General features: G+C 42.6%; 2 protein-coding genes across 2 annotated transcripts; both read right to left on the minus strand.

Moving 5' to 3' along the window:
- Nucleotides 1–13,555: 13,555 nt before the first annotated feature.
- Nucleotides 13,556–15,244, minus strand: hmx4 (H6 family homeobox 4). The gene is made up of 2 exons (XM_062388628.1): nucleotides 14,902–15,244; nucleotides 13,556–14,725 (listed from the first exon to the last, which is right to left on the minus strand). Exons 1-2 carry the CDS (start codon nucleotides 15,122–15,124, stop codon nucleotides 14,151–14,153), a joined length of 798 nt encoding a protein of 265 aa, XP_062244612.1. The 5' UTR covers nucleotides 15,125–15,244; the 3' UTR covers nucleotides 13,556–14,150.
- Nucleotides 15,245–16,571: 1,327 nt separating this feature from the next.
- hmx1 (H6 family homeobox 1) lies at nucleotides 16,572–19,487 on the minus strand. The gene is made up of 2 exons (XM_062388538.1): nucleotides 18,677–19,487; nucleotides 16,572–17,474 (listed from the first exon to the last, which is right to left on the minus strand). The coding sequence occupies exons 1-2, from the start codon at nucleotides 18,963–18,965 to the stop codon at nucleotides 16,855–16,857; spliced, it is 909 nt and encodes a 302-aa protein (XP_062244522.1). The 5' UTR covers nucleotides 18,966–19,487; the 3' UTR covers nucleotides 16,572–16,854.
- Between the last annotated feature and the right edge of the window lie 7,558 nt (nucleotides 19,488–27,045).

Raw genomic sequence — 27,045 nt, forward strand, 5'->3', positions numbered from 1 at the left:
ATGCACTGTAGGAAAACATTGTGTATTTGTTGGAGGCTGTTTCATGCCTCATACTCAAGTAAATGCAAAAAAATACAGAAATATACATGTTTTAATCCTAATTATAAAGTTGTGCACATAGTACATAAAGCTTTTAAATCATAATAGTGTATATGAGATATATAAGACTTGTAAACCACATAGATATGCTTTTAATCACTTAATCACTAAAAGAAGACAGAAACAACCCTATGTACCAGATGACTATCATCAACATACAGTATAACAGTATTACTATTAACTAAGATAATCATATGCACATCACGAAACACACTGCAGAACCAGGAATTGCTTCATGAAACCAAGTCTGAAGTGCAAAAACTCCCTGTCATGTGTGGGAAATGGTGGATGCTTAGTTTTTTTGTATTTGTTTTTTAGCCTGGTGTCTACAGGAACCTTTTGGCCCCAGTGGAGTCTGTGGCACAGAGGATTAGGACTAAGATTTCAATTTTAGCTGCACAACATTCGTATCCAATCGTTGATGGCTCTTGTCCTTTTGCTCTTCTGATGGGATTTATTATCCTTTAACCTAATCCATTAAGTCCTCTTTAAGAAAACTGAACCCTCCATGCAGTTTATTCATATTTAACGAGCGCCTTTTTTGTCCATCGCTCTCATATATGTGCCATCTTTTCTCTGGGACCGTACGATCTTATTCCCTCGGTCTAAATTGAACCCTTGTCAGACAGGTCTGTCATGTTGGCAATTACTCTGTTTAATAGTTGCGGAGTCACTCTGCGCCCTGTCAGAGAGGAAGAGAGGATTTGGCGGCACTTTTCTTCAGGCAAGCAGGACGAGTCTCATTAAATTTGCATTAAGTTAAGAGAAACCCACGCATGTACACGCTCTCACATACACACCAACGCATAGCTGCACACGCACAGCGTTTACAATACAGTGTGTTTCTCCGCTGAAATAGCCATTAAACAACTATTGGAATTTCTATAAAATGCAGTAAGCTATAATACAACTGTCTTCATCCTAATGTGCCTTGTAAGAGGAGAGAGAATTTCCCAGTTGCACACTAATGAGTGTATTAAACTTTATCGTCTCTCTTATTAACGCATCTATATTTCCGGTCCCTCCATCCGCTCTCTTTTACATCTGTGGTTGAGCCTCCCTCACTGTCGTCTTTTCTCTCTCTCTCTCTCTCTCAGTCCAGTTCACTGCTCTCTCGTATGGAAACGTGAGCTGGCTCTCTGTGCTCAGTCAACCTGCAGGCTACAGCGGTTGGGCCAGTTTCGGTGTTGAAGCAGCGTTAAGTAAATTTTCCATGTTAGCTTTGAAACTGGATTAGGTCATGATTAATAAGGATAAAGCGTCTGACGTCAGTTATTATCGGTTATTATCAAGCAGGTACGGTTTTGCAATTTATTTGCAGCTAATCATCCCATTTGCTATTGCTGACATGAGTCAGATCTGCAGCATGTTAGTTTTCTTGCTCTTTTTATGTCTCTGCGAAGAAAAGGTGAAAATTAAACCCGGACGACATCATTGAGAATAGATTAGTATTCTTCGTTATAAGTATGTACTTAAAGGAAACATAATGAATAGTTAAGACTTTGGACTTTAAGCTGTATATGATACAGAAGTCATTGGGGGCATGGGAGAGGGGGAGTGTGAGAAAAGGCCTCAGAGACCTGTTCCTGTGTTATGAAAACAAAGAAATGCATCAGAGTGGATGGTTGGAGATGTCACTGCCCGAGAGAATGAAAAAAAAAACAGAAACCAGGGCTTGGTTACTGTTATTTCATCTGCTGCCAAAAGTTGGTCCCACTAATCTGTTATTACTGTAGCTTTTCTGGAGAAATATTGACTGTAGGTGGTGTTTTTAGATTTACTCAAAGCAAAGTCAGCAGTATTATTATAGAAACAATATAACATGTGCGGTTGCTTCTGTTCTGCTTCTGTTTTTTAAGTGAAAGAGTTGGATAATTAAAACAATACAATTTTAATTAATTGAAAACCATTGAATTAAAACATTTTATGTGAAGAGAATGTCATTAGCTTTGTGGATATTTAGTCATAAACCAAAGTATTTCGACCTTATGATGGAGATGGCTGAAAAAAGTCAGAGGTTCACCAACGTTGTTACAATTCATCATGAGAAGAATATGTGTGTGTAAAACTCCTGGAAACTAAATCATTATTTGTCAAATATGTTTGGGATCACCACAGAAATAATGATTCATCCTCTTGGGACCAGAAATGTAGTTAAACAGTAGATTTTATTAGTATTATTAATAAGTGGTCAGCCAACCAACTTGGAGAGATAGCAACTGCGAACCATATTAACCAATCCAGTGACAGATGTATCAGCTCAAACTTAACTATTGTAACTTTTGTAACGTGTATTGAAACTGTATTGAACGTGTATTGAAACTTTTTTAGAAGATGGTAATATAAAGTATGCGCACATGCCAGTAAATAAACTCGTACTGTAAAGGCAGATTACACAGATTACAGAGGGAGATGCTATGAAGACCTGCAGTCCACTCTGTGCTCCAGTTTGAGCGTCTGATCTGAGCAGAGCAGACAGGCGAGAGCAGCGTGCCCTAGAGTCATGTAAAATGCAAAGGAATATACTACTCTATTAAAACCTTCTGATGGGAGAGAGAGAGAGAGGGGGCGAGCGGGAAGGAGAGGGAGAGAGGGGGGAGGGAGGGAAGAGAGCGAAAGAGGGGGGAAAGAGAACGAGAGAGAGAGATTACACACCACCCACATATTATTGTGTTTATGCACGAGTTGAATGCACTTACATTTATTGTTCACTCTCCTCCATTATAACATCCAGACACCAGCACTCGGTAATTCTTGCTTATGAATGGAATACATTCACATTTATTTGAATGCAGACATATTATTGCTGTGTGCTTTATGACACTCTCGGAAAATCTGGTGTGGGGAGGTGTGTTGCTTGATTGCAGTTACAGTAATAAAAAAAAAAATCTGTTTTCCTTGAGAGACTGAGAATCGACCCAGTTTCAGATCTGCGATTTGTTAACCATCTTTCTGGCACCTCCTTGTCCCGACTTCTCATCTGGTATCTCTTCCACAACACTTCTGAGTGCACCTCTAAGTGTACTTAACTCCAGCAAGTCCACATGTTCTCTTTTCATTATTAAACCCTCCCGATAGACTATCAAGTTTTTTTATCCCGCCTGCCTCCAGAAGTTTCCTCTTTCAAATATTCTCCAGCACTCATTCAAGCCCCTTAACCCCAAACGACACTTTAAAACACTTAAGTTTGAAACCGCCCCTCAAATGCAGGACAAAATATTTACTTTGAGACAGGAATACTTTTCTGTCTGACAACAAGCGGGCTTTATGGGCTTAAGTAGTGAAAGTGCCGGGAGAAGTGCGGCTTTGAAAAGAGGGATCTCGGATTCCTTTATCAACGCCAGAAGAGCCGGGAGACACTTTTATGAGACATGCACATTATTATTGATAGACAATCTCAGTGCTGCAGGGCAGAAGTAGTTAATGTCGACTTAGCTGTCATGTTCATCTCTATTCCGCACGCTTAATTGGTGTGCAACATAGTGGTGAACATCGCATTTCTGTTGCTTTGGTGAGCCAGAGGTTAAACAGGGTTACTTGAATGCCTTCTAGTGTTCACAGTTTAGTCCAGGCTGAAGTAAAGCAGCAATAACACACATTTATGGAGTAACGTGCTTCAAATGCAGTCAATATATACAAAATGTCACAAATATTCTCTCAGACACGCAACGAGTGCACAGCTGTGTATGTGTACAAACACACCAACACAGAACATCTTGAGGCTGATCCCAGGTAACGATGTGAACGGGAAAGGGTGAATCTCAGAGCTCTCCCGAGGATTCACTGGGAGTATTTTTGGAGTCAGCGCACATCTCTTCTGACTCATTCTTACCGCTTTCAGTTTGTTCTCTCTCGCTCTCTCTCTCATTCTTCTCCATCTCTCCCTCTCTCTCTCATGCTTCCCTAAAACGCCTGCTCACCCCGAGCCACTTGTTTATCAGTCTAATGTTTGTTCTTGTCAGGGACAATATGTTCTCGCTTCGCAGCAGTCTACATGGTTATTCCTCATCGAGCCCCTGGGTTGTTCTTAGTCAGCCTGTGTCCCCAGACACCTCTCCACTGACCAATGGAGGGATTTAACTATTTATGGCTGTTAGGTGTATCGGCTTCGTACAAGCAAATTAGGTAATGGGGGTGCAGAGGGCACTTCAGGGGAAACCAAGTGTTAAGGCATTTAGCAAATGCTCAGCGGGGTCTTTTGTGTTTTATGACATCACATAGGCATTATGAAGAATGTATCATGAGTGCAGTTGCTTTTTTTAACAAGCAGGATACTTCATGGTTTCTATAATGATACTTGAGCTAAGATTATCTTTGTGCCACCAGGGAAAAGTAATCCTCCTAAAGGTATTTTGCTGAAAGCATCTTTACAGATTCCCAGTCAACGCATCACAAATTGAAATTGCTTGGGAGCTTCCGGACCAAGAGGAATTTTCCTTTTTCATTTCCGTCCGCTTGGGATGCGTTTTCACACCATTAGCGTCCCTCCATCCCCTCCACCACCAACCCCCTCACACCGCCCCTGGACCATAAATATTTCAACCTCTCAATCTATATTCATTATAAAACACATGCCCAATGCAATATGTGGTTGTGAGGACACAGGGCTTTTATTTATTCATCTTATTTATTTATATTTCTTTCCTGAGGGCGAGACGTTGGTTCCTATCCATCTGTGCTGATTGCTGGCTATTACTGAGCACTTAGAGCCTACCCTGAATTTGCCAGGGGGGTGAGCACAATCCTCCAGAGATCCTCTCGCTTCAGGGCTAAGAGGTCAGTTTTGTTGTGTGTGTTTTTTTGGCAGAATAACAGTTATCACAAGTGGGATATCAAATACAAAATGTCTCAAATGAAAGATTAAAAAACTGTCACGGAAAAACACAAGATCCAAACGCACAGACTCAGACGTCGAAAAGAAGTTTGAATGTGTCACTTTAATTAAAATGTATTGTCAAGGAGCAGGTAACAGGCATACAAGCAGGCAAAGTCCAAGACAAGGCGGTACAGAAAGCCTGGAACTATGTTATGTGCGTGTTGCATTCAGGAACATCTTTGACAGTGGATTTCTTTTAAGCAAAATATAAGTTATCTGATTATTTCTGACTCAGTGTTAAGAAACTATTTGTCATTTTTTTGTTAAGGTTTCTTTATTGGAGGAACGTTTATTGTAAAGTTTATATATTCCATATGAATCATGTTTTGATGAAAATAAATATCCACTTCAGGTCAGAATTGTAAAATGAATATAGGCTCTGTTTGGCCCCTCAAATTGGTTGTGACAGTTTTTTACACGGCCCCTGTAGTGATTGAATTTGACATCCCTGATCAAGAATGTATGCCTGCACATATTTGCAAAAGTTGGCAAAAGATGAGCCAGGTTTGACTCTTTGAATGAAATGTTGCATTATCCTCCTTTTTTCTTGCTAGAGCACAGGAACCTGTGTTGGGACCCCCACTGTGCTGCTGATGCAGTATTTCACTCAAATTACCAAGGACTCAACACAGCCCAATTCTACTTCTGGTGGTATTAAAAGCAACTCTTTTAGCCAAATGTAGTAGGACACGCTCTAAACCAGAATAAATGCTTCATACACCGCTCACATTGCATGGAATCGCATATTTTCAGACTCCTACTCATGTCTTTATTGACAGAGGTAAAGATTTGTACAAAGTCCCTTAGCACCCTCTGTGTCGTATCCATTCCAGAGTTTGTGTTTGATTTTAAAGTTTAAAAAAATCTAGATCGTATGTTTCAGCATTGATATTGACAGGCCCAAACACGATGCTGTTTTCAGACATAAATAATGCAACAGGAGATTCTCTGCTCACATAACAGGGTCAGTGAACATTGAGCCACTAAGATACAAGTGGCAGACAGTCAGCAGAGAAGACATGGAAATCTTCTCACGGTCATTGATTGTTTCTTGAATTTTTCGTCGAACTCTCAAGAAGCCAAGACGTCAGAGACTGATCCTACAGGCTTCATGGTTGGAGTCCCACTGTGCTACAACAATGCCGCCGGCTGAATGTCTTGGCTCATTCTGATGGAAGAGCCGTCCATTTAACTGGGAAACCCATGGAGCTAAAGCAAGAGCTGTACAGTCACTTAACATGCCCTGTCATCAAGAACAACTGCATCACTTAAACACTTTTACATTTCATTACATCTACTTTGTCCACAGTTACTGCTCAACGGGCGAAACACTTAATTTCACTGTAGGAGTCAGTCAGCACTGGAAATTAGATGAACTGGCCAAATTAGTGTCAATTCAAGATTTATTTGGCAGCAATGGTGGACACTGGCTGGGATACCTAATGCTAACTCCTCATATGCCATCATGTAAGTGCTAGAAAGTGTTTTTTATGATAAGTAGCAGTTCAATTTAAAGTTAGGTTTGGTAATCTCGGAAAAGCTAACAAGAGCAGGCTTCAATATGCATCTCAAACATCCCACCCCTTCCCATCGGCCCTCTCATCACAGCTACGCCCGCAAAACAAATGAATGGGCACTGACAGACAACTGTTAGAAGGCGACTTTTCCTTGGCCATCAACCATGCTTCAGTCACTCCGGCTTGTGAAGACATGATTGGTTGTCTTCATTACAGTCATGCGAGGGCCAGAGAGGCATTTTTTCAATTTATTAATGGCTATTGGGATATGAAGAGGATTTCCCCAAATAAGATAAAAAGTGCCATACCCACCTTTAAAATTCAATTCAATTCTAAATAGGAAAGATATTGACTATAATCTCACCTGGCACTAACAAACACTGTGTGCTACTTGAAGCCCTGGATTTAAAAGTAACAAATGTAGGACCATCAGATTCAGATTACATCTTGCTATTTTCCAGTCCAGACCTAACCTCGCCCTTGTCCCTGCGATTTATTGTCCGAACGTTATCCCAGTGACCCACTGAAATCTTCACGGTTGATCTTTCTGGATTGGACTTGCAATAAATGTTGTAGCTCCTAATCAGATCACATATGTGTAGCAGGACTACATGTGTGTTTGGGGACTGGTTTCCTCAGCAGCTATTTACTCAGCAGCATCCAGTGAAGCTGTAAATGGCAGCAGGCCAATGTCTCTCTTGTCTCTTGGATGTTACAGTGTGTCATGTCTCTATAGTGGCATGCAGGTCACCTCTGCTACACGCACAGTGCATGCTCTGCTTAGATCTGCATGACCGCATCTTGTGCTCGAAGACCATCAGGGTGTGTGTGGCAAGGTTGTGTTGGCCTTCGTAGTTAAAGGTGTGTGTGGTCATCTCTGTGTGTCTGTGTGTGTGCACATGTGTGTTCAGTGTCACAGAAACAATCGGTTCAAACGTGGGCGAAAGGACCGGAAACAAAGGAAAGATGTAGAGCTTTGCTGACATAGTCGGCTTTATTTATACCGAGAATATTAATATCTTTCAAATTTAATGCTATTAACAGTGGTGATATGGAATTATTTAAATATATAAAATATTTGGGTTTAACGTAAGTGTGCTTGTTTGAAGCACACTTACGTTTAAGCCATATAACGCAATGATCAACTGAAATCTATAGATATACCACAATGCACTATATCTGGATTATACAGTGGGTACGGAAAGTATCAAGACCCCTTTACATTTTTCACTCTTTGTTTCATTGCAGCCATTTGCTAAAATCAAAAAAGTTCATTTTATTTTTTGATTTTAGCAGACCCTTTGCTTGCTCACCTTTTTGAGCTAGTACAGCCATGAGTCTTCTTGGGAATGATGCAACAAGTTTTTCATACCTGGATTTGGGGATCCTTTGCCATTCTTCCTTGCAGATACTCTCCAATTCCGTCAAGTTGGATGGTGAACGTTGGTGGACAGCCATTTTCAGGTCTCTCAAGAGATGCTCAATTGGGTTAACGTCAGGGCTCTGGCTGTGCCAGTCAAGAATGGTGAGAGAGTTGTTCCGAAGCCACTCCTTTGTTATTTGAGCTGTGTGCTTAGGGTCATTGTCTTGTTGGAAGGTGAACCTTCAGCCCAGTCTGAGGTCCAGAGCACTCTGGAAGAGGTTTTCTTCCAGGATATCTCTGTACTTGGCCGCGTTCATCTTTCCTTCAATTGCAACCAGTCGTCCTGTCCCTGAAGCTGAAGAACACCCCCATAGCATGATGCTGCCATTACCATGTTGAACTGTTGGGATTGTATTGGGCAGTTGATGAGCAGTGCCTGGTTTTCTCCACACATACCGCTTAGAATTAACGCCATAAGTTCAATCTTGGTCTCATCAGACCAGAGAATCTTATTTCTCATAGTCTGGGAGTCCTTCATGTGTTTTTTGGCAAACTCTATGCAGGCTTTCATATGTATTGCAGTGAGGAGAGGCGTCCGTCGGGCCACTCTGCCATAAAGCCCCGACTGGTGGAGGGCTGCAGTGATAGTTGACTTTGTGGAACTTTCTCCCATCTCCCTACTGCATCTCTGGAGCTCAGCCACAGTGATCTTTGGGTTCTTCTTTACCTCTCTCACCAAGGCTCTTCTCCCACGATTGCTCAGTTTGGCTGGACGGCCAGGTCTAGGAAGAGTTCTGGTCGTCCCAAACTTCTTCCCATTAAGGATTATGGAGGCCACTGTGCTCTTAGGAACCTTGAGTGCTGCAGAAATTATTTTGTAACCTTGGCCAGATCTGTGCCTTGCCACAATTCTGTCTCTGAGCTCCTTGGGCAGTTCCTTCGACCTCATGATTCTCATTTGCTCTGACACTGTGAGCTGTACGGTCTTATATAAACAGGTGTGTGCCTTTCCTAATTAAGTCCAATCAGTTTAATTAAACAGAGCTGGACTCCAATGAAGGAGTAGAACCATCTCAAGGAGGATCAGAAGAAATGGACAGCATGTGACTTCACTGTACGAGTTTGTGCGTGAGTTGTACTGTAAAGTACTTTGTGTAGGGGATAAGCCTAATGGCGATATACAGGTAGTCCATTTCGCCTTAACACACAAAGATGACGAAGCGTGCTAAGACAGACCTGTTAGCTAGGGCATGTATTTTTTTAGCTTTTGTACGTAAACTGCTGTTAGGTTGCTCATTTTTTTTGGTAGTCTATTGTAAGTAAAGACAGCTGCAGCATCTTGAAATACAAATAGACTGTAGTTGATTTTAAATTAGTCAAAAAGGGAAAGCAGAAAAAGTTAGAGACTCTGACAACTGTATCTGTTGTTAATGGACCTTTATTGACGTTCAGCGTGAAACCACATTGAGTGTTCCATGTCTGCACATAGTGGAGCTCATTCTCTGGTGTTATGGATAAGTGTTGACCCCCCCCCCCCCCCCCCGTCCTTGCTCAAACGCCTCCCCCTAGACTTCCCCTGCCTCCTGTCCTTCTCCTCCTTCCTTCTCCTCTTTCCTCTGCCTCTATCCCTCCATCGTACCTATTGATTGGCCAATAATGTGTTTTCAGTGGTAGATTAATGGCACATTATGCTGAGAAGGGTTTCTGAGGGGACAGGACGTGAGGGAGGGCGTGGGAGACGATGCTCTGTAATTGATTCAGAGATTGGGTGTGCATGTGTGATTTTGTGTTGGTTTATTTGAGAAAGAGATACAATGAAAAAGGTTTTTATTTATATTTTACATTAATAACAGGTCTTTCTCTCTGTAGTTGCATACGTTATCACAGTGACGATTAATACAATGTTAGGCTGAAGATAAAGAGCAAGAGTGTTTTCAGTCCACGTGGAACATGCGACTGACTTCACTCAGTGAACTGAATGAGGCAAACAATGAACTTTTCCATCATTGTCCTCTACTGTTTTGTCATGATTAAAACTTCTGCCTCCCATCGCTACCAGATTCCCACACCAGAAGTGCACCGGGGCATTTCGTGTACTTGTGGTCAAAGTTCACAGTGGTTCAACCCAGTTCTTGGCTTAGGGTGTCCCGTCATTTATTTAGGATAGAAGTGAAACGGTACAACTCAGTCAAAACCTACTTCCAAGTGCCTTCTATCTACTCTTTTAACACGCTGAAGAGTTTAGTTTACAGTGATATAATGTATCTGTTCATTGTCACACAAGGACAAACGTGCTCAACTGGTGTCTGTTGGCAGCTTAAAATATTTGTTCCAAAAATGGACAGAAACTTCATCACGCATTCACAGACTTGCTAGCTTTGGCTGAGTTTCTACTGTATCTCTTTACATTCATTCATTTATATTTATTTGTTTTCACTCTCACTTATTTTAAGTGATTAGTTTTACTCTCTCACTTGGCTCGATGTTTGGCCTCGGTCCAGTCCTCCCTCATCTATGCACTCTCTCACCTCTTGTCTCCGTAGCACTTACTTTTATCTGATTTCATCCCTTCTGCCGTCTTTCAATTTCCTCAAGCAATTTGCATCAGTGAGAGAGAGAAGGGGTGGGGGGGGTTGGCTAAATGAGCAAATCAATAGACCATCAAACAGTCTTTAAGTGTGACACATACACGGACCTTGTGTCTCAGGTTTCCACCTCTAACTAATAGCCTTGTTGTTTACTTTACGATGTGCTGTGTCATGTAGTTTTGGTCTCAGGTTGCCCTCCAGTGCATCGGGACACCCCCAGGGGGAAATCCATACACTGATGTGGAAGAGAACACCTGCTAATGCTGCTTACACATTGGGCTTTAGAATGTCTTGTTTTATAAGAATAACCCACAGTTAAGGTTGATAGTTTTTATCTCATTCATTTGTGAATGTTTTGTCAACATGTTGACAACTGCATTATTTGGCCTATAGAGCTGGAATAGAGCCAACATTAGAGCATATCTAGCATATCTTCCATTTCCAATCCTCTGGTGACAGTCTCTTTTTGTGCTTTCATGTTGAAGAAACTTGTTCGGGGACAGTCTCCCATCGTCTTTGGCGATGACCTTTGTCAGATGACAGGGAGAGGTCAGCAGAGGTTAAAGTAACGGGCGAGCGGAGAGAGGGGCCCCCATCTAGTCATGCAGAAAGGAGCTGCCTCTGAGGTTTACACAGGAGTAATGTGCACACACACACACACAACCACACACACACGCGCTTTGAGCCGCTCTCCAACCAACAGAAACAGCACTTCCTTGCTCCTGACCAGCCAGACCTCCGCTATAGAGAGGCACAGACCCATGCAGCAATACAAACCCGATCGTAGGTTTTCCAACACAAACACACACTCATCAACTGGTTCCATGACTCCATTTTTTTCTCTCTCTCCTTGTTACACACTCTACTTCTCCTAGGTCCCTCTCATTCAGTTGTAATGGCACACAGTCGGGCTTCAGTGCACAGACTACTGTGATGAGCTATGACAAGGAAAGAGGCGGGAGGCTAGCACAGCTAGAATGGGTGAGGAGGATTGAGTGACAAAATGAAAAGAGCACAGTGGTTGAAACAGTTAGCACTTTAACAACCAGCACTGAGGTGAATTACTGCATTTAGGTCTGATGTGTAATTGTAGTTCATCATGCAGCTTTACATTAGAATATCTTTTTACTGTCCAAGGCTGCAGAGGACATCTTCATCTTAATGTCTCCATTAAATACATCTTAGGAGTTAGCCTTATATCATTCGGCCACACCGTGCATCCTGACAGTCTGCCATCATGTCTGAGCCGATAGCCGCCAGGGGTTGTGGGTAGTGAGCAGTGGTGTGACTCTCTCTAGGAGCTCTGAAACACGAGACAGGCTGCCGGACATTGAAGGCCTCTTTTCCTCGGTGAATAGAGTCAGACACTCACACACGCTCGCCCATGTCTCTGTATCACACGTATAATGAAGCACACAAATGCCTCACATATTTCTTTATTTGTTGGTGCAGTTTAGGTGAGTGTTAGGAATATTAAAACTGTAGCAGGAGGGAAAAACAATTCCCTGCAGGGATGAATAAATGATCTGATTATTGTTGTAAGTAGTAGGAAAATCACAAGATTCCAAACATTAATTTTTGAAATTCATATTGGGACACGAAGTGTGAGGAGTTCAGCAAAAGAACAGCCCTCTTGGAAAAATATGTGGTTCAGAGGCCCACACAGTATTTTACCAAAATGTTTTTTTCTGTTCAAATAAAAATAAAGTAGACCAACTCATAACATGTTTGCCTGTTTGGTATATAGTTCAGATCCCGAATAAGCAGGTTCACCAGTTGGAGAAAGTATTTACTTTTGAAAATTGAGGCCAACTGCTTTATACACCTTCAGTGCATAAGTTAAAATAAACTAGATCCTCCTGAGTATATTCAGGCATCAGTTCTTCTTTATAATAAAACGTTCCACATTCCACAAAGCAGATTATTGACTAAGACACGTAGCCATAGAAACACAAGATCCAGAAAGCAGATAGCCTGGTTTCCTTTTTAGGGATTAGTTTGGAGTGTTCATACACTCTTGAGACTGAGGTTTATTTCTTAAGCACAAACCCAAATCTTTAGTATTATGCCGACTCAAAGCTAGTCCATAAGGAATGAGCCTTGGCTTGGCTTCAGAGGAGTGGGAACACAACTTTCCACTGTGTACACTTAATAATGCTGAGGTTGCTGTTGTATGTGGCTGTGGTACAACAGCACAGTGGCCACTGCTCAGGAAGAGAGTGAAGAGAGCTGGCGCACACAGAAAGTTATAGGAAGTGTCGAGCTTCACCTTCCTTGTGCATCTGTTCCACTTTCTTCAAGGACCATAATATTTGTTTCTTCAGAAGAAACCAATTGTGGCTTTTATTGATCTTCTGATACAGAACATTGTTTAGTTTATAAATTAGTATTTCCACATGTTTTCATTGAGAAACTTAGAAGTTTGATTCATCTGAATGTGTTACTACTTGCTGTTGACTTATTATTCATGTGTGTGTGAGGTGGCCCGTCAAATCTAAAAGTAATGGAGCAACATGTACACATGCAGTTTGTGTCCCAAATATTCTAGTAATTTTAGCTGCAGATACATATTTAGATTTTGACTTCTACCTTGAAAAAAAAAACACACTCAAAGTGACAGTTTGATGATCTTATTCCTTATAAAAATAGCCATTTTTTAACAATACTGAATATACGCATTTTTTATAAAATTTATACAAACTGCTTCTTCCTGATTGAAGATTGAATATTGAGTTTTCAGAAGTTTCAGAGGTTTGTGGAAAATGGGGGTGTTGGCCATGCAAGCATTTCGGGCCCATTAATGCATGGTGTAATTTAAGACAGTGTTATATAATCGATCCTTACTGAGACCAAATGTCTCTGATTTTCTGATTTTGAAGTTAGATTTTTGTTAGTATTAGGAGCTTTCAATTAAACCTCACATTCTTTAACCCATAAAATGCATGTCTGTTTGATGGAAACACAGCGTGGATAGTCTTCTAATTATAATAATACAAAAATAACAAACCATTGATGTCTGAAACAAAAAGTTCACCTGAAAATACTGAATCAACCCTCTGAAAAATGATTGAATGAAGATGTTTTAATTAGTTTCAGTAAATGGTGTAATGAGCCTATAGGCAAACGTGGAGTAAAGAGGGAATAGTAGGATACTGAGAAAAAAATAGACATGCGTGAAACATAGAATAAAATGTTAATTACATTCATTTAAATACATAGATAATTTCAGTAATTGAAAATCCATTATGATACAGAAAATGCATGCAAATAGCTAGGCTATAGTAATTTCTTTGGTGGCTTTAGGCTGCTGGAAACGCTGTTGTCAATAATGATGATAATAATAATAATAATAATAATAACAATAATAAAGATAATAATGAAATGTCAGGGAATTAATAAAATGTAGAGACTGGTATAGTTTTAGGCCTCCCTCGGGCTATCATTAGCTTAGCCAGCCTTTTATTGTCTAAAACCAACTTTGTGTAACTTTAGGTTTAGTGCCAGGCCAATAAAGAGCAACCCATAACTGACTTAAAAAATAAATAATACCGAATCAGCTTATTTGTATGTGATATGTAACTACTCCTCTATACTTGCAGTCTTCATCAACATAAGGCCGCAGGTCCGGCCCCATCATCTATAACACCTTTTTAAATGCTTGAAACTTGGCAACAGACCACCGAACAGTGTCTCTCTCGTTAAAACCATCATACGTCCCCGTCGTACAGGCTGAAGTACTTGCTGGCGTTTGAGAAGCAGAGGTAAGGCGTGCTACTCCCCGGGTACACCACGGGCAGAGGCATGGGCAGCAGGCATCTCCCCAGCAAGTTGCTCTCTTTGTACAAAGCCGGGAGCTGTCCCACCACCATGGGCTTTCCAGTCTCGGGGTAATCGCTAACGGGTCCGTCGATTTCGGTGGAGATTTGCCGTTTCAACTTATTCCTGCGGTTCTGAAACCATATTTTCACCTGCGTCTCCGTCAGCTGGAGAGAGCTGGCGAGGCAGGCGCGCTCTGCGCTGCTCAGATAGCGTTTCATGTCGAAGGTAGACTCCAACTGGAAAATCTGTCTCTTGGAAAAAATAGTGCGTGTTTTCTTTTTCGTTATCACTTTGCTCTTCTTGGCCGGGCTGCCTCCCTTGTGCGCGTCCGTGGCCGTGGTGGTGGAGCTGCTGTCGTCGCAGCTGCTGTCCCCGCTCTCGAAGCGCCCCTCCGCCGCCTTCCCCGGGTCCCCGCGGCTGGTGATGACCGAGTCTGTCGCTCCGCTACAGTCTGTCCTCAACTCTGCAACAAAATCACAGCTCGTTCAACCCTCAGCGGTGCAGTCTCAAACTGTGGTGCTACACTGACTTGAGAGTGCAACGCTATCTGATGTGCGCTGTGCGTAATGCTGAGCGCAGATGACAGAAGGTCGCTATTACACACAGCCTGCAGCTACACATTCATCAAAACCCTCTTACCGCTTTCGTGGAGCCTGCTGCCCGGGTCCTGCCTCTGCTGGACCGCGTGCTCCTCGTGGTGACTCTGGAACCCGTCTTTACGCAGCGCCGTGGCCGAGTCTTCCTGATGCCCGGCAGAGTGACAGCTGTCACAGTTCCTCCCGCTTGTCTTCAGGTTGAGGATGTTGTCAATGGTGAATTTCAGAGAGCCTGCGGGTCGACATGGTGCCTCCACTTTGTTCATATTCTCCACGGCGTAAGTCCTCCTATGTTTACTTCCGCGACTCTGCTCGCCGTTCACGCTATACCGGGACGCTGATCTCACCACTGAGGTCTCGAAGGTGCTCGGAGCATAGCAGCAGCCGCTGAGCAGACACTACAGGGCTGACGATGCTCTGCCTGCACCGCTACTGCATACACCGGATGGAGCGCGCCTGGTCCTCGCTGATTGGTCCAGGGGAGCGTGCAGTGCGGACCAATAACAGCGAGGGAATGGGAGGGCAGGGGGTGCTGCTCTGCCCTCCCTCTACACTCCAATCAAACCCCTTGACTCCCCCATCATTCTCATTTATCTGCTGCAAGGAGACCCGGGTCCTACAGTGTACTCCCAGGAAAATAAAACCATCATACAATAGTTTGATTTCACGCCACATAAATACGTGCGTGCGCTGTGAGAGCGTGCGCAGCTGCTCATAGTTGGATCGCGGCCTGTTCAGTCTCTGCATCCTCCTGGAAGTTCTTAAGTCAAGTCAGAGTGCGGGATTTGTTTTTCTGTTTAATCTGATTTGCAAATTCAAAGTTGCCTGCTTTGTTATTACTGCGGTTCCAGAGTCAGTTTCTACACAATGTTTCTCAGAATCGTCATTTATAGTTTTAGTTGTGTTTTTCAGCGAAGTTACTGGTTCATTCAGTCGATGAACGGCTTCGTGAATAAAAATTAAAATATAGTCAAACCTAGAGAGTCGCTTTTTAACATAATTATTACAAGAATTGTATGTTGCATTTAAAACCCAAACCTATTCATATTTATGTACTATTAAACACGGTGCGAAAAGACAAACACCGTAGCTTCAGATCGCAGTTTTGACTTTTTGCTAATATAATTTCATCCCTTGTTTTATTTTTAATATTTAATTTTGCTTATAGCAACATTCAGCATTTATTTTGCTCCCTCTAACGCTACAGTTGTTCTGATCCACATCGTCTGACTGTATGGGAACCGAATTTTACATGAATAAACTGCTCGCAAAAAACACATTTTCGTAGGTCGTGTATGTGTGTTAGCAATTTTTAACAGGAACTTCCCTTCAAATACTTGCAACAATAAAGTTTGCCAACCGCTGAAAAGTTTTTAATGAACAGTTTATTATTTGCATATTGCTAGTTGAAATAATATTATAGATTACAGCCCATGCACGTCAAAACCCTTCTTACAGTCCTTTTAGAAGCAACAGGTATGATGGTCGACTCTGTCAATTCCGAAAAGAACGCATCGGTTCCTGAGCTTTGTTCTTTGCTTGTGTCAGCGAACATGTGGATTCACTTCTCTCTGTATAAACACTCCTCTGTGTGAGCCTGACACGTTATGATGGACATACATAATGTGAGGCTTTATACACAGCAACAGAAGATCAGACAAAACATAATTTTTGGAATAATTTTATTAAACTATTATGTGAAAAAGTGACAACGTTGGAAAACCCCGTGGCTTTAAATATATAAATTTGTAAAAAGAAGAGAGAAATCCGTGTGTTTTTCAAACGTACAGCACGTGACCAGCCTCCACTGGCTTCTGTCATAGTTCATATACAGTGACAGGAGCAGAGGCTTCGCAGAGAGGTGTAGGGATGATGCATTACTTTGTGTTACAGTCACACTCTCTGTGTCTCTTTGGGTGCAGTCAGCAGTTTTCTGTTTTCATTGGGGACTATTGCACGAGTCGGTGGTGTTCAACAGTTTGATATGAATCGGTCTTTACACCAAGCCGGTCATCTGCGACCTCAGCATGCTCATGGAGTGAGCAAACGAGGACAGAGGGTAGTTGAAGGAGCTGGGGAAGCCCGCGACGTGTGCAGAGCCTGGATGTCCGGTCAGGTTGAAGCCCAGAGCAGCATTGGGTGTGGGCCCCTCGTGATAGAGAATGGGGACCCGGACAATCCTCTGCGTGGAGTTTGGGATGTGAACCGCCTCCAGGTCCGCCGCCAGCTGCCTCTTCCATTTGTTCCTCCGGTTCTGAAACCAGATCTTCACCTGGGTCTCTGTCAGGTGGAGAGACGCCGCCAGCCCCCCTCTCTCCGAGCTGCTCAGGTACCGCTTCATGTCGAAGGTGGACTCCAGCTGGAAGACCTGACTGCGGCTGAACACGGTGCGGGTCTTCTTCTTCCGAGTGGAGTTCGCGTCGGACTCCTGCTCCGGCCGTGCGCCAAAGGCATGGGGCGCGTCCTCGTTGTCGTCTGTCAGGTGGCTGTCCCCTGATTTCTGCTCGGTCTCGTCGCTGCCTTCGGTTATGGACTCGGACACGGCCGGTGAACCTCTGTCACTGGTCGTCATGGAGCAGCAGTGGTCCTCTGGACTTGTATTGTCCCTTGATGGACCTGAAAATCGAATTATAAAAAATGTAAACAGGACAAAATAGCAAATGTTTCCCTCAGCCAAACTTTCAGTTTTTTCTCTCTCAAACAAATGAAAACCTTACATTGCCTTTGTGTACTGAGGCATTGCGAAATAAAGTAATATACCTGAATGAAATATTTATGGAAATGCACAACAAATTTAAATTACTGAAATAAATTGGGAGAGATAAAACTTAACCATCTGATATTTACTCCACTTAACTGCATATTTGTACATATTAATTATAATAAATTTATGAAGTTTAAAAAAGTTTTGATTACAACACATGGTGAGGAAGAAGGGACTTTTCTGATAAGACAAGAGCAACAGTCTGCCATATAAACCCAGCAAAACGTTTGACGCTTGTAATCCAATAATCACTTCCAACAAGTTTGCTGTGCGGGTATGACGTCTCCATCACTTAGGAGCACGACCACTCAAATTCTGGAATTGTAAACTCCATAATAAATTAACACCATTAAGAGAAGCACTTTGTCGTCATGAGTAAGGACACGTGAGTGCCCCCAAATGGCACAAGGTGTGCGTAATAGCGTCACGTTGACCTGGCGGCAGTGTTACTGCGCCTGTTTTGAGTTGTAATCTGGGCATTTGTGCGTAATCCCTTTGCGTAAATTAAAAATGGCCTAATGGATGTATTGATGACGAACAATACTGAAATAGCCACTGCTGTATCAAACTATTGAATCTAAAATACACTCAACAAACCAAGTCGCCTCAGCGAGTGAATGAGGTTCGGGATCTCTGTGAGCTCAGGCGCCACATACGACTCACACTGGGATCGAAGCTTTTACTTGATGGAGCGGGAAGCAGCAGGCGTCCCGCCCGCTTTCTATCAACTGCTCTTGCTTTTCATAAAGCCCCCTTACAATACATTTACATCAATAAATAAACAACACTGCGGCGAGTCAACAACACCAACCATTTAAATGCGTGGTGTTAAGTACAAACTGCACAATAATGACAAAAGAGGGTGTGGATCCTGGACAAATTCCGGTATGAAATTACAGTGACTGTTATTTAAGACAATGGTCCGGTGATAATCTGCAACGCCGTGTTTCAACAGTCGCTGTAACAAAACTGCCCATGCCCTGCGCGTTATGCTGCACATGGTTTCAATAATCAATCCATTTCCAGAAATCATAATACATATATTCATACTCACTGTGTGGTGTGTCCGACGCTCTGAAGTTCAAGGATGCAGCCCCCCCGCGGTACCACTGCAGCGGGGACTCCCTGTACGGGGACCGGGCCTTGGAGCTGGAGCCGTGGGGCGCAGGATGAGAGTTCAGGACTCGGTCAACGGAGACGATTTCCACCGCTCCCGCTTCCCATCGACTCCCGTCCGACGCCCGCTCCTGCCCGTCCCGCTCCTTGCCAAGTAGGTTCTCGATGAAAAAGGACGACGCCCGCGATGAGGTGGGGGTCGGCGTCTCGACCAGCTTCTCCTGCATGTTGTCCCCTGTTTCACGGCACGTTTCCCCACAAGAAACCCGAGCCTGTCCCGTCTCGGTCGTGCTTCAAGTCGACCAGCGAGGCTTGAACGCGGTCACTTCAAGCCTCGCTGCTGCTGCTGCTGGACTGTGATGAGAGGAGGACTCATGGCACGAGACGGGACGGGGGGATCTCCTCGTTGCCAGCGGGAGGAGAGGGAGACGGATCGGCAGTAGTACAGTGACAACGTCAAGTGCAACGCGTTAGGAGCCGAGGGCACCCGGCGATTGGACGAGCACGATAGCAAATGGGGTTTTCCAGCGAAGGGAGACGTGCGTCAGCCGCCGCCGCTGCTCCTGCTGCTGAGTGTGTCTGTGCGTTCACGTGCAGGGCCGTCCCCTCGAGGCCAGCAGCCAGGAGAAAACCTCTGTTCGCGGTATGCACTCTTTATTTGGGTCAATTAGAGTGCAAATCAAAATAAAGATCCGCCTGAGCAGCAGCCATCCCCCTTCCACTGTGGCACAGGAAGCGCTTACTGTCAGCTGACAGGGAACCTAGACAGTATGGAGGGATTGTGTGGCTTGTGTTGCTATTTTGATACCGATATATAGATACAATAAAAAATTAAAATAAAACGTCTTCATCATTTAATAGGCTCGTGAAGCCATTATATGAAGTGTGGATACGTGGAAGACACGTTTTGGCAATAGGCAATACCCACTGTGTGTTTTCACAATTATCATACAGTAGACCTTGTGTGTAGCAGTATGTCAGTGGGGCTTCACAGTGCAATGCTGTTGTTGACCTCAGATTAAGAGGTTTGAACGCGTGCGCACTGGAGCGTGCACAATGGCATGTGAAACGCTGCGTCTTGAAAATGCGGCTCCTGTCAAAGGTTATCCAAACTTGGCGTAATGGTTGACAATAGGCCTGTTTGTATGTAGTTTTAATTTGGTAAAAAAAAAAACGGAAATTTGTTTTGTTGATTCTTTCTCTTCAGGACCATATATCATTAGGGTTGAGCTGTTTCAACCCAGGGCTCTACACAAAAATATTAATTTCAGTGCGTAAAACAGCCCTGCTTTTGAAAGACTTTAGTTAATTGCTTCTATAACTTTCCCCTCCCTTTATCTTAATTGATAATTATAGCATAAGGACACTGACATTTGACTTTCGGCTAAAGTCCTTTAGCTGCTCAATTTTTTTCGTCATAAAACAGCAAGTGCCATCTTTTTGAAAATATCATCCATTTAAACTTGTTAAGTGGCAAACCAAGCTTCTGCTGCTCCAGCTTCACTGCAGGTGAACTTGGGGTTGACCCATGTTTTGGTCCAGCTACCCCTAGTCTTAGTTCCCAGTGTACAATAGTTAACTGATTGGAAGTCGGAGCCCATGTTTCCACTGGATGTAGCTCTCAACAAGCAGATTAAGATCAGATTATCTCTGTTCCATCATCAGGAACATTCAAATGAGTGCTGAGGGGCGTCTTTACCCTTTCTGTTGAAATGGCAAGACATTTGAGCATTTTATTTCACTCAATGGAGTCAGCGACGCTGACCTTTTAACTCTACCCTCCACCCACCATCCACCCCCCGCTCCCTCAGGCCAAACTTTCCCTTTGACACAGGATCAGCAGTAATGATGCTCTTCAACCCAACGCTGAGAGCAGACAGCAGTAACCTGAGCTGTGTGTTGAGGTGCTCAGTCTCGCACCTACATCCCGTTTAATGAAGAGACTGAATCTCAAGTCGTCTGATGCTTATTAGGGCCAGAGCACCAACAGTTTCTACTTAAAGCCACCCTACTGGAAAACTGTTTAGGTATTCTTCAGCTATAGCATCAGCTTTACCAGACGTGACAATAATCCCCAGACATTCTCAGTTATTATAAATTTATAGCTGAATTGACATTTAATTGAGTTATGGAAAAAAGGCCACTGGATTGGGTGATTTGAGTTCTTCACACAGCTGGTTGGACCTCAGTGGATGTGGAGCAGTCTCTGCAGGGGGGAATCCCCAAAATCATCATGCATTTGCATGCATTTTTTTCAATATATGCAGGTTGGAAATCCTGCGGTTGCGTTTCTTTATTTTAATTATGGAAATCTGCTGCAACTTGACAATATCAATGGGATCATACATTTCTCTACTGACAGTGCTACTAATATGACAATCTCAAAACAAAGTAAGAGATATGTTCAATTTTTGCAGCATCAATTCTCTGTTTTTCCTGCTGCAGCATAAATTGATTAAAATGAGTAAGAATGGATCAGGTTATCTTGTCATATTCCATGTAAACAAACAATCTGTTTGTTTGTCTTACATTTTGCCATGAGTAATCTAGTTGGCATCTGACAATTATCATATCAAAATGAGCATTCAAGAAGAGTGGGTGCTGCTGCAAACAGCACAACTTGCTGCTGCTTGCTCATCATCTCCCTGTGTGTAATTTAATATCCCTAAATGTCGCCCAATTTGTTGCTCCCCAAACGTGTTTCTTTCTCAATATGATGTGTTTGCGTGTGTCAGAGCCCCACATTAGATCAGGTTTCTGTGTGTACACCAGGCCGTCTGAACGATGTAGCATCCCAGCCTGCGCCCCCTGCTCCGGGGACCAAAACCCAGAGGCCCCTCTCTCACTTTTCTCTTCCCCTCTTCTCTCCTCTCTCTCATCCACCTCTGACGCTTATCCAGCCTGGCGTGCCCTTTGCTTTATATGGCCTGCTGGCCTGCTCCACAGCCACAGCCCCCTCCATGCCACCACAACCATGAAACACACACTTTCACCACACAGAATCATATCATCAGCATGTGCTCCGGGAGACAGCTGCATCAAATTGAGCATGTTTCTCCAGCTGGCGGTGGCGAGCGCTTTCCGACCCTCGATGCTGCCAGGCCTGTGAGCAGCGAAACGCAGCGTTACAGTTTGTGTTTTCATCAACGAGAATCAAAACACAAGTCCTCTGTGAGAGTCTGAATTGCACGGTTTTGGGAAAGCAAATTGACCGTGCATAACATACATTATACGCTCTGGAAGCCTTACACAAGACCAATTTAAAATAGTTTCCAGTATTCTTGTTGGCAGCCATAATCTATTCCATTTCTATTCAGAGGATAAGATGATTTTTTAATGAAAAAGTAAAATCAGGGAGGCACAAGAACATTAATTACTGTACTTCATATATAGTATTTTAGTTGAGAAACATGATTACTTTAAATAAATTTGGCATTCGACATTGCAGCCATTATTACTTCCTGTCAGGCCTCCTATCATTTTGAAATTGCCCAGGTCTAACTACCATTTTATACCAGCCATTATTCCTTCAAGTGTGATTGTAATGGCTGTGGAGTCTACTGCTCCCAGCAGGGGTTTACAGTCAATGAAAGTGGAGACAGTTTGACCTAGTTCATTACACTGGAGACAGCGAGACAGGAAGGCATGTGTGTCCTCTGGGGCATTTCACGTCTCTCTTTACATTAAGAGGTCTTCATAGTGACTCAGTGAAGTATAGTGACCTGGGCTGACTTTCATCTGAGGCGATGCAAGCTCATGCACAATTGCATGTATTCACACAGTAAACACATTGACTTCAATACATATTCATTTCATTTTATTTATTCCTTTTCAGAGTGGCAGTATTCTGGCATAATCAAATAAAATGTAAGTAAATACAAGCCAAGCAGATAAAAGTGAACCACTGAGACTGGCAATATATGGAAGAGATATGGGAGACCTGCTGTATCAACAGATAGTGTTTGGTTTATGGGAGGGCCCCCTAATGGTTAAAGGAGTTCGATGCACCCTAGTTTCTTTTTTCATGCATCACATACGTTTCAAGTGGTTAATCACTGTCAGGGCAGTTTATGCAGAAACCATTTTGCAACATGCTGGTTAGAAAACAGCATGTTGCCAACCTCTTGCTGCAATTTCATAATCTGTTCAATCCCTCAGCTACATTTCTCCGCATGGGAATAACTGCCTGCTGGACTCACCGAGCAAAGCATGAAGGTGCCAGGCTGATGGTTCCACTATAGTTCAGAACTATTAGAAAATCAAAATAAGTTATCAATGTGTAAACCCCCAAAAATATGGTTGAGTCAACATTGAATAGTGCCATCATTAAAACACTGAATAAAGACTCTCATTATTTAAGATATTGCCCAATCTGCATTTAACTATTCAGCATTCTAACAAAATCTCATTGCACCTTCTTTCTTCAACTGGCCAGCCCAATGAGCCTGGCTGTGCTAGCCCTGGCATTAATAATTCACTGTACATAATAAGATGATGCTGCAGAGTTTGTTCTCATTGATAGTATTAGCCGAGGTGAGCATTCCTGGCCAGACTGTGTGACGCCAGCACACCAACATAAAGTGGGCTTTAATTGCCCATAATCTCTGTCGTTCTCTTTGCTCTCAGTGCAAGTCAACAGCCTATAGCCTACGAATACCAGACCATAGCAAGGCATTCTTAGCTCCATATCCGCCAGTGCCTCACAATGAGGAATGCCTGAAGGAGATTTTCAACTCTGGACTGAAGGGATTAGAGTTTTGGGGTTTTCACACTGACTCTTACAGTAGTTGGATTTTTAGCCAAGTCATAGAGAAACTTTGTGTTGTATGCTCACGCTGCTGAACCTTTAAAAAATGTATTTTTACTTAGGAAACAACAGGGTTTCTCCGTATTTAAGAAATTGTCCCAGTGCCACTTTCCCTCCACATCTGTTTCTTCTGTCTGTGATGTGAATGTTTCTCTTTCATTATTAAGAATTCATCCAGAGCCTGCCGTAACCTAGTTTCATGATCATTCTGCCTCATGAATTTGTGTCAGTGGGCCATTCATTTGAAGAATAGTTTGTTTTGCTTATGGTAGAATACACATCTAACTATCCTCAGCCTTCATGCAGGATAATGTCACTGAAAAAGGTCCCTGGACTAAAGAGTTAGACCTTTTTATCTGCAGTCAAATGTCCAGGTTCAAAGGTTTTAACCACATCAGGCTCTTTTATGCCACACACTGGATTTAATTGATAGGATATGGCATAAGTACATCACGTCAAATTACGTCTAAATGGATTTAATGGGAAGTACATACTTAATTACATCTAAGCTGGGCTGCTGCACCTGACTGTGGATTTGTGCCGTTTGTGCAAGAGTCCAACATTAACATTTGTTTTCTTTGTCTTTTCACTGACTTAACCAATAATAAGTTTAAACTGTGCTACACACAGTCGCATTTTAAATTTTTAATGAATTTGTCAAATTCAACCCTAGGTGGTAAATGAATGTAAGATGGAGTGATACAAGCAATAATTGGATTACACGTTTACTTACTGTACTGCTTCTGTTCATCCTGATTACAATTTAGAGAAACTTAAAAATAAATAGCATTTTAAGGTAAATTGGTAAAACAATACACTACAGGTCAAACGTTTGAAAAAAGTCTAAAGCAGTCAAATTCCAGTGAATTGTCTAAATAGTACATGGTCAGAATTAAACTGCACAAGGTGAAAGAAATTATAACTAACTTAACCTGCAGCAATGGAAGTAAATGAGTTTTTAACAGTTAAGGCAAACAATTCTTACAGGTCCCCCAATTATTTATAAACACTGTTAAAACCAATTATGAATCAGGAAAAAAAGGTAGAAGAACTGTGTTGTACTATCAGAACCAAGGGAAGACAGACTGGTGGTCAGAGGTTCAACATAATGATCAGAAACGGAAGAGAAGAGGCTGACAGAGGCTTCACATGACGAAGAGCAGCATCGTCTCCACACTCAAACCACATGCAGCTGATTTATGATGACGTGGGCACAAGGTGGAAATAAAGAAAACTACATATGTGCCCAGTCCTGCATCAGTTTTGGGACAAACTCTGAGTGTATTCGATTTCCATTAAAGAAGAGCAGAAGGGTGTTCAGCTGCTGGAGGAAGAAAATACCTTTAATCCCTGTTTTAAAACCTTCACATGTTTATTTGGTCCAACACTTTGATTTTTGGAAAACAAAGAACTGATGATGTGAATGATGTAAATTAAAATAACAGCTGTAAAATTGACATGTTGTAAAACTCTAGACTGGAAGTGGATTCTATATAAGTAAAATACTGTATTTTAAAATTATTTGTTTTGTAGATAATAATTTTCAAATTTACCAAAAGAATTGAATTTTGTCTGTCAGGTTGAATATAATATAAATGAACATGGTCGCCCTCCAGTTGTTGCATTAAAACTAGTTAAATACCTACAGATTCTATTTCTTCTGGTTACAACTCACTGCATCTTATTGTGAAAGGACTGTACTGAATTTATTAAAACTTAAAAAAGTGAATGAAAAGTGGTCAAGCTTTAAAATTAAATCGGACCATTCCTGAAAGACCCGAGACCACCACTGCCAGTTTCTCCACTTATAAGGCCGTATGTGTCTGGAGGATTTCTAACGGGAATGTCCGTTTGTTTAACCTCTTCACGGTACGTTAACCCCTGTCAGGACGCACTCGTCAGCCCGGTACAAAGGGGCTGAAAAGCGGGGACCTTTTCCCCCTCGGCCGACCCTGCGGTGCTCAGATCCAAGTCTGCTCCCAAGTGCTTAGAAAGTTCCCAGTCCCTCGAAAGAAAAGCTGCCTCAAAATAAGGGAAACGAGGTGCGACAACAGGATGAACAAAATTAAATGGTGGGCCACCATCTGTATTTATGGTTCCAAATACTTATTTTCGTTAGGGAATATAAAGATAATGCGTTTTGTACAGCTTCGTTTTTATGTAATACTTACACGGGTTTATTAATGTCCCTCCTCAGCCCTGCAAGGTCTCCTGGACATGCTGGAATATCTCTTTTATCGTTTCTTACCGTAGCTGGAAACATGTGGCTTTGGGACTTGCTGACCTTCCGTAATACGCTTATGGAAAATAGATCCGTGTGCGTAAAAAGGCCAGGACGTTCTATACAGAGTCAGCATCGGGCTTTGAAATAAGGAATCTGGTCATGTGGCAAATAAAACAGGGTGAACGAGCTGTGGCGGAACAAGGCTTTTAAGTGTTGGGTTACACAGAAGCTCCGTGGCACAGGTCCAAGCGCAAACAAATCAACAGCCGGCACATGAGCGCAGGCACCAAATAATGAAGAGACCCCATCAGAGAGAAGTTACGCAGCGTACAAGTGCTTTGTGAATATGATCTGACCTTGTTAATGATCCCGTAATGGATTTAGAGATCACTCACACCAACTCAGGACAACTGCAACGCGAATAAGAGGCTGTAAACACCCATGAGCTATTTATTGTATGGGTTTCAGTAACACGTGGATTGCACGATCACCATTGAACAGGCGATTACAGAACAAGCGATCGGTGTATTTGCCTCGTGTTAGTCAATAGGCACTTATTAGAAACCAGATTAGCTGCTGATTACATTGACCACAGTTCTAGAGCCATTATGAAAAATCTAATCCATCAAGTCAAATCATGTGAGTTTACTTTCTCTCTCTCCGCTTGGTCAGAGCGAGTTTAGTTGCAGCTGCTGGTTTGTTCAACAACTGAACTTAATGGATTTGTTTAACCTCCATCATCCATCGCTCCCCCCATCACGCTCAGATTCAGATGATCGCGTGAGAAGGGAGAGGAGGGCACGAGAAGAAGCGCTCAGAGGGACAGGGTCGAGCAAGCTAAAGGCCTCTCTCTCTCTCTCTCTCTCTCTCTCTCATCACTCATCTCATCTCTACATTATTCACACAGTCTGACATTAGAAGTCTCATGGCCAACTAAGGTGTGACACAAATGTTTTTACTGTAAATCTCTCAGGCTATATGTGTGCTTTAATCCTTTTCCAAACGAATGAAAGGTAATATTTGTTATAGATGGGGGATATCTGCCTCCCCCCTCTTTTGTTAGATAATATTAGATGTCATTGTAGCTGTTCTTGTAGCTGACAACGTTTTGGTTCCTTCCTATTCATGTTTAAATTATATTAATTATTTCTATGCAAAATAAATACACATTTCATGTCACCTGACAACACCCGCAATAGACCTAAAAACTCAATATTCCAATATGATTAAATCATTTCGTTAGAAAAATGGGACAAAAACAAATTTCAAGTTAATA

This window comes from Platichthys flesus, chromosome 5, assembly GCF_949316205.1.
Source record: "Platichthys flesus chromosome 5, fPlaFle2.1, whole genome shotgun sequence".
NCBI lineage: Eukaryota > Metazoa > Chordata > Actinopteri > Pleuronectiformes > Pleuronectidae > Platichthys > Platichthys flesus.

What these genes read in the sequence shown, in the direction of transcription:
- hmx1 (XM_062388538.1), bottom strand. Translation starts at nt 18,965, where the DNA reads ATGCAGGAGAAGCTGGTCGAGACGCCGACCCCCACCTCATCGCGGGCG. An exon ending in AGCGTCGGACACACCACACA is followed by an intron (nt 17,475 to 18,676) that starts GTGAGTATGAAT and finishes TTCGATTTTCAG; the next exon opens with GTCCATCAAGGGACAATACA.
- hmx4 (XM_062388628.1), bottom strand. Translation starts at nt 15,124, where the DNA reads ATGAACAAAGTGGAGGCACCATGTCGACCCGCAGGCTCTCTGAAATTC. An exon ending in CAGCAGGCTCCACGAAAGCG is followed by an intron (nt 14,726 to 14,901) that starts GTAAGAGGGTTT and finishes ATTTTGTTGCAG; the next exon opens with AGTTGAGGACAGACTGTAGC.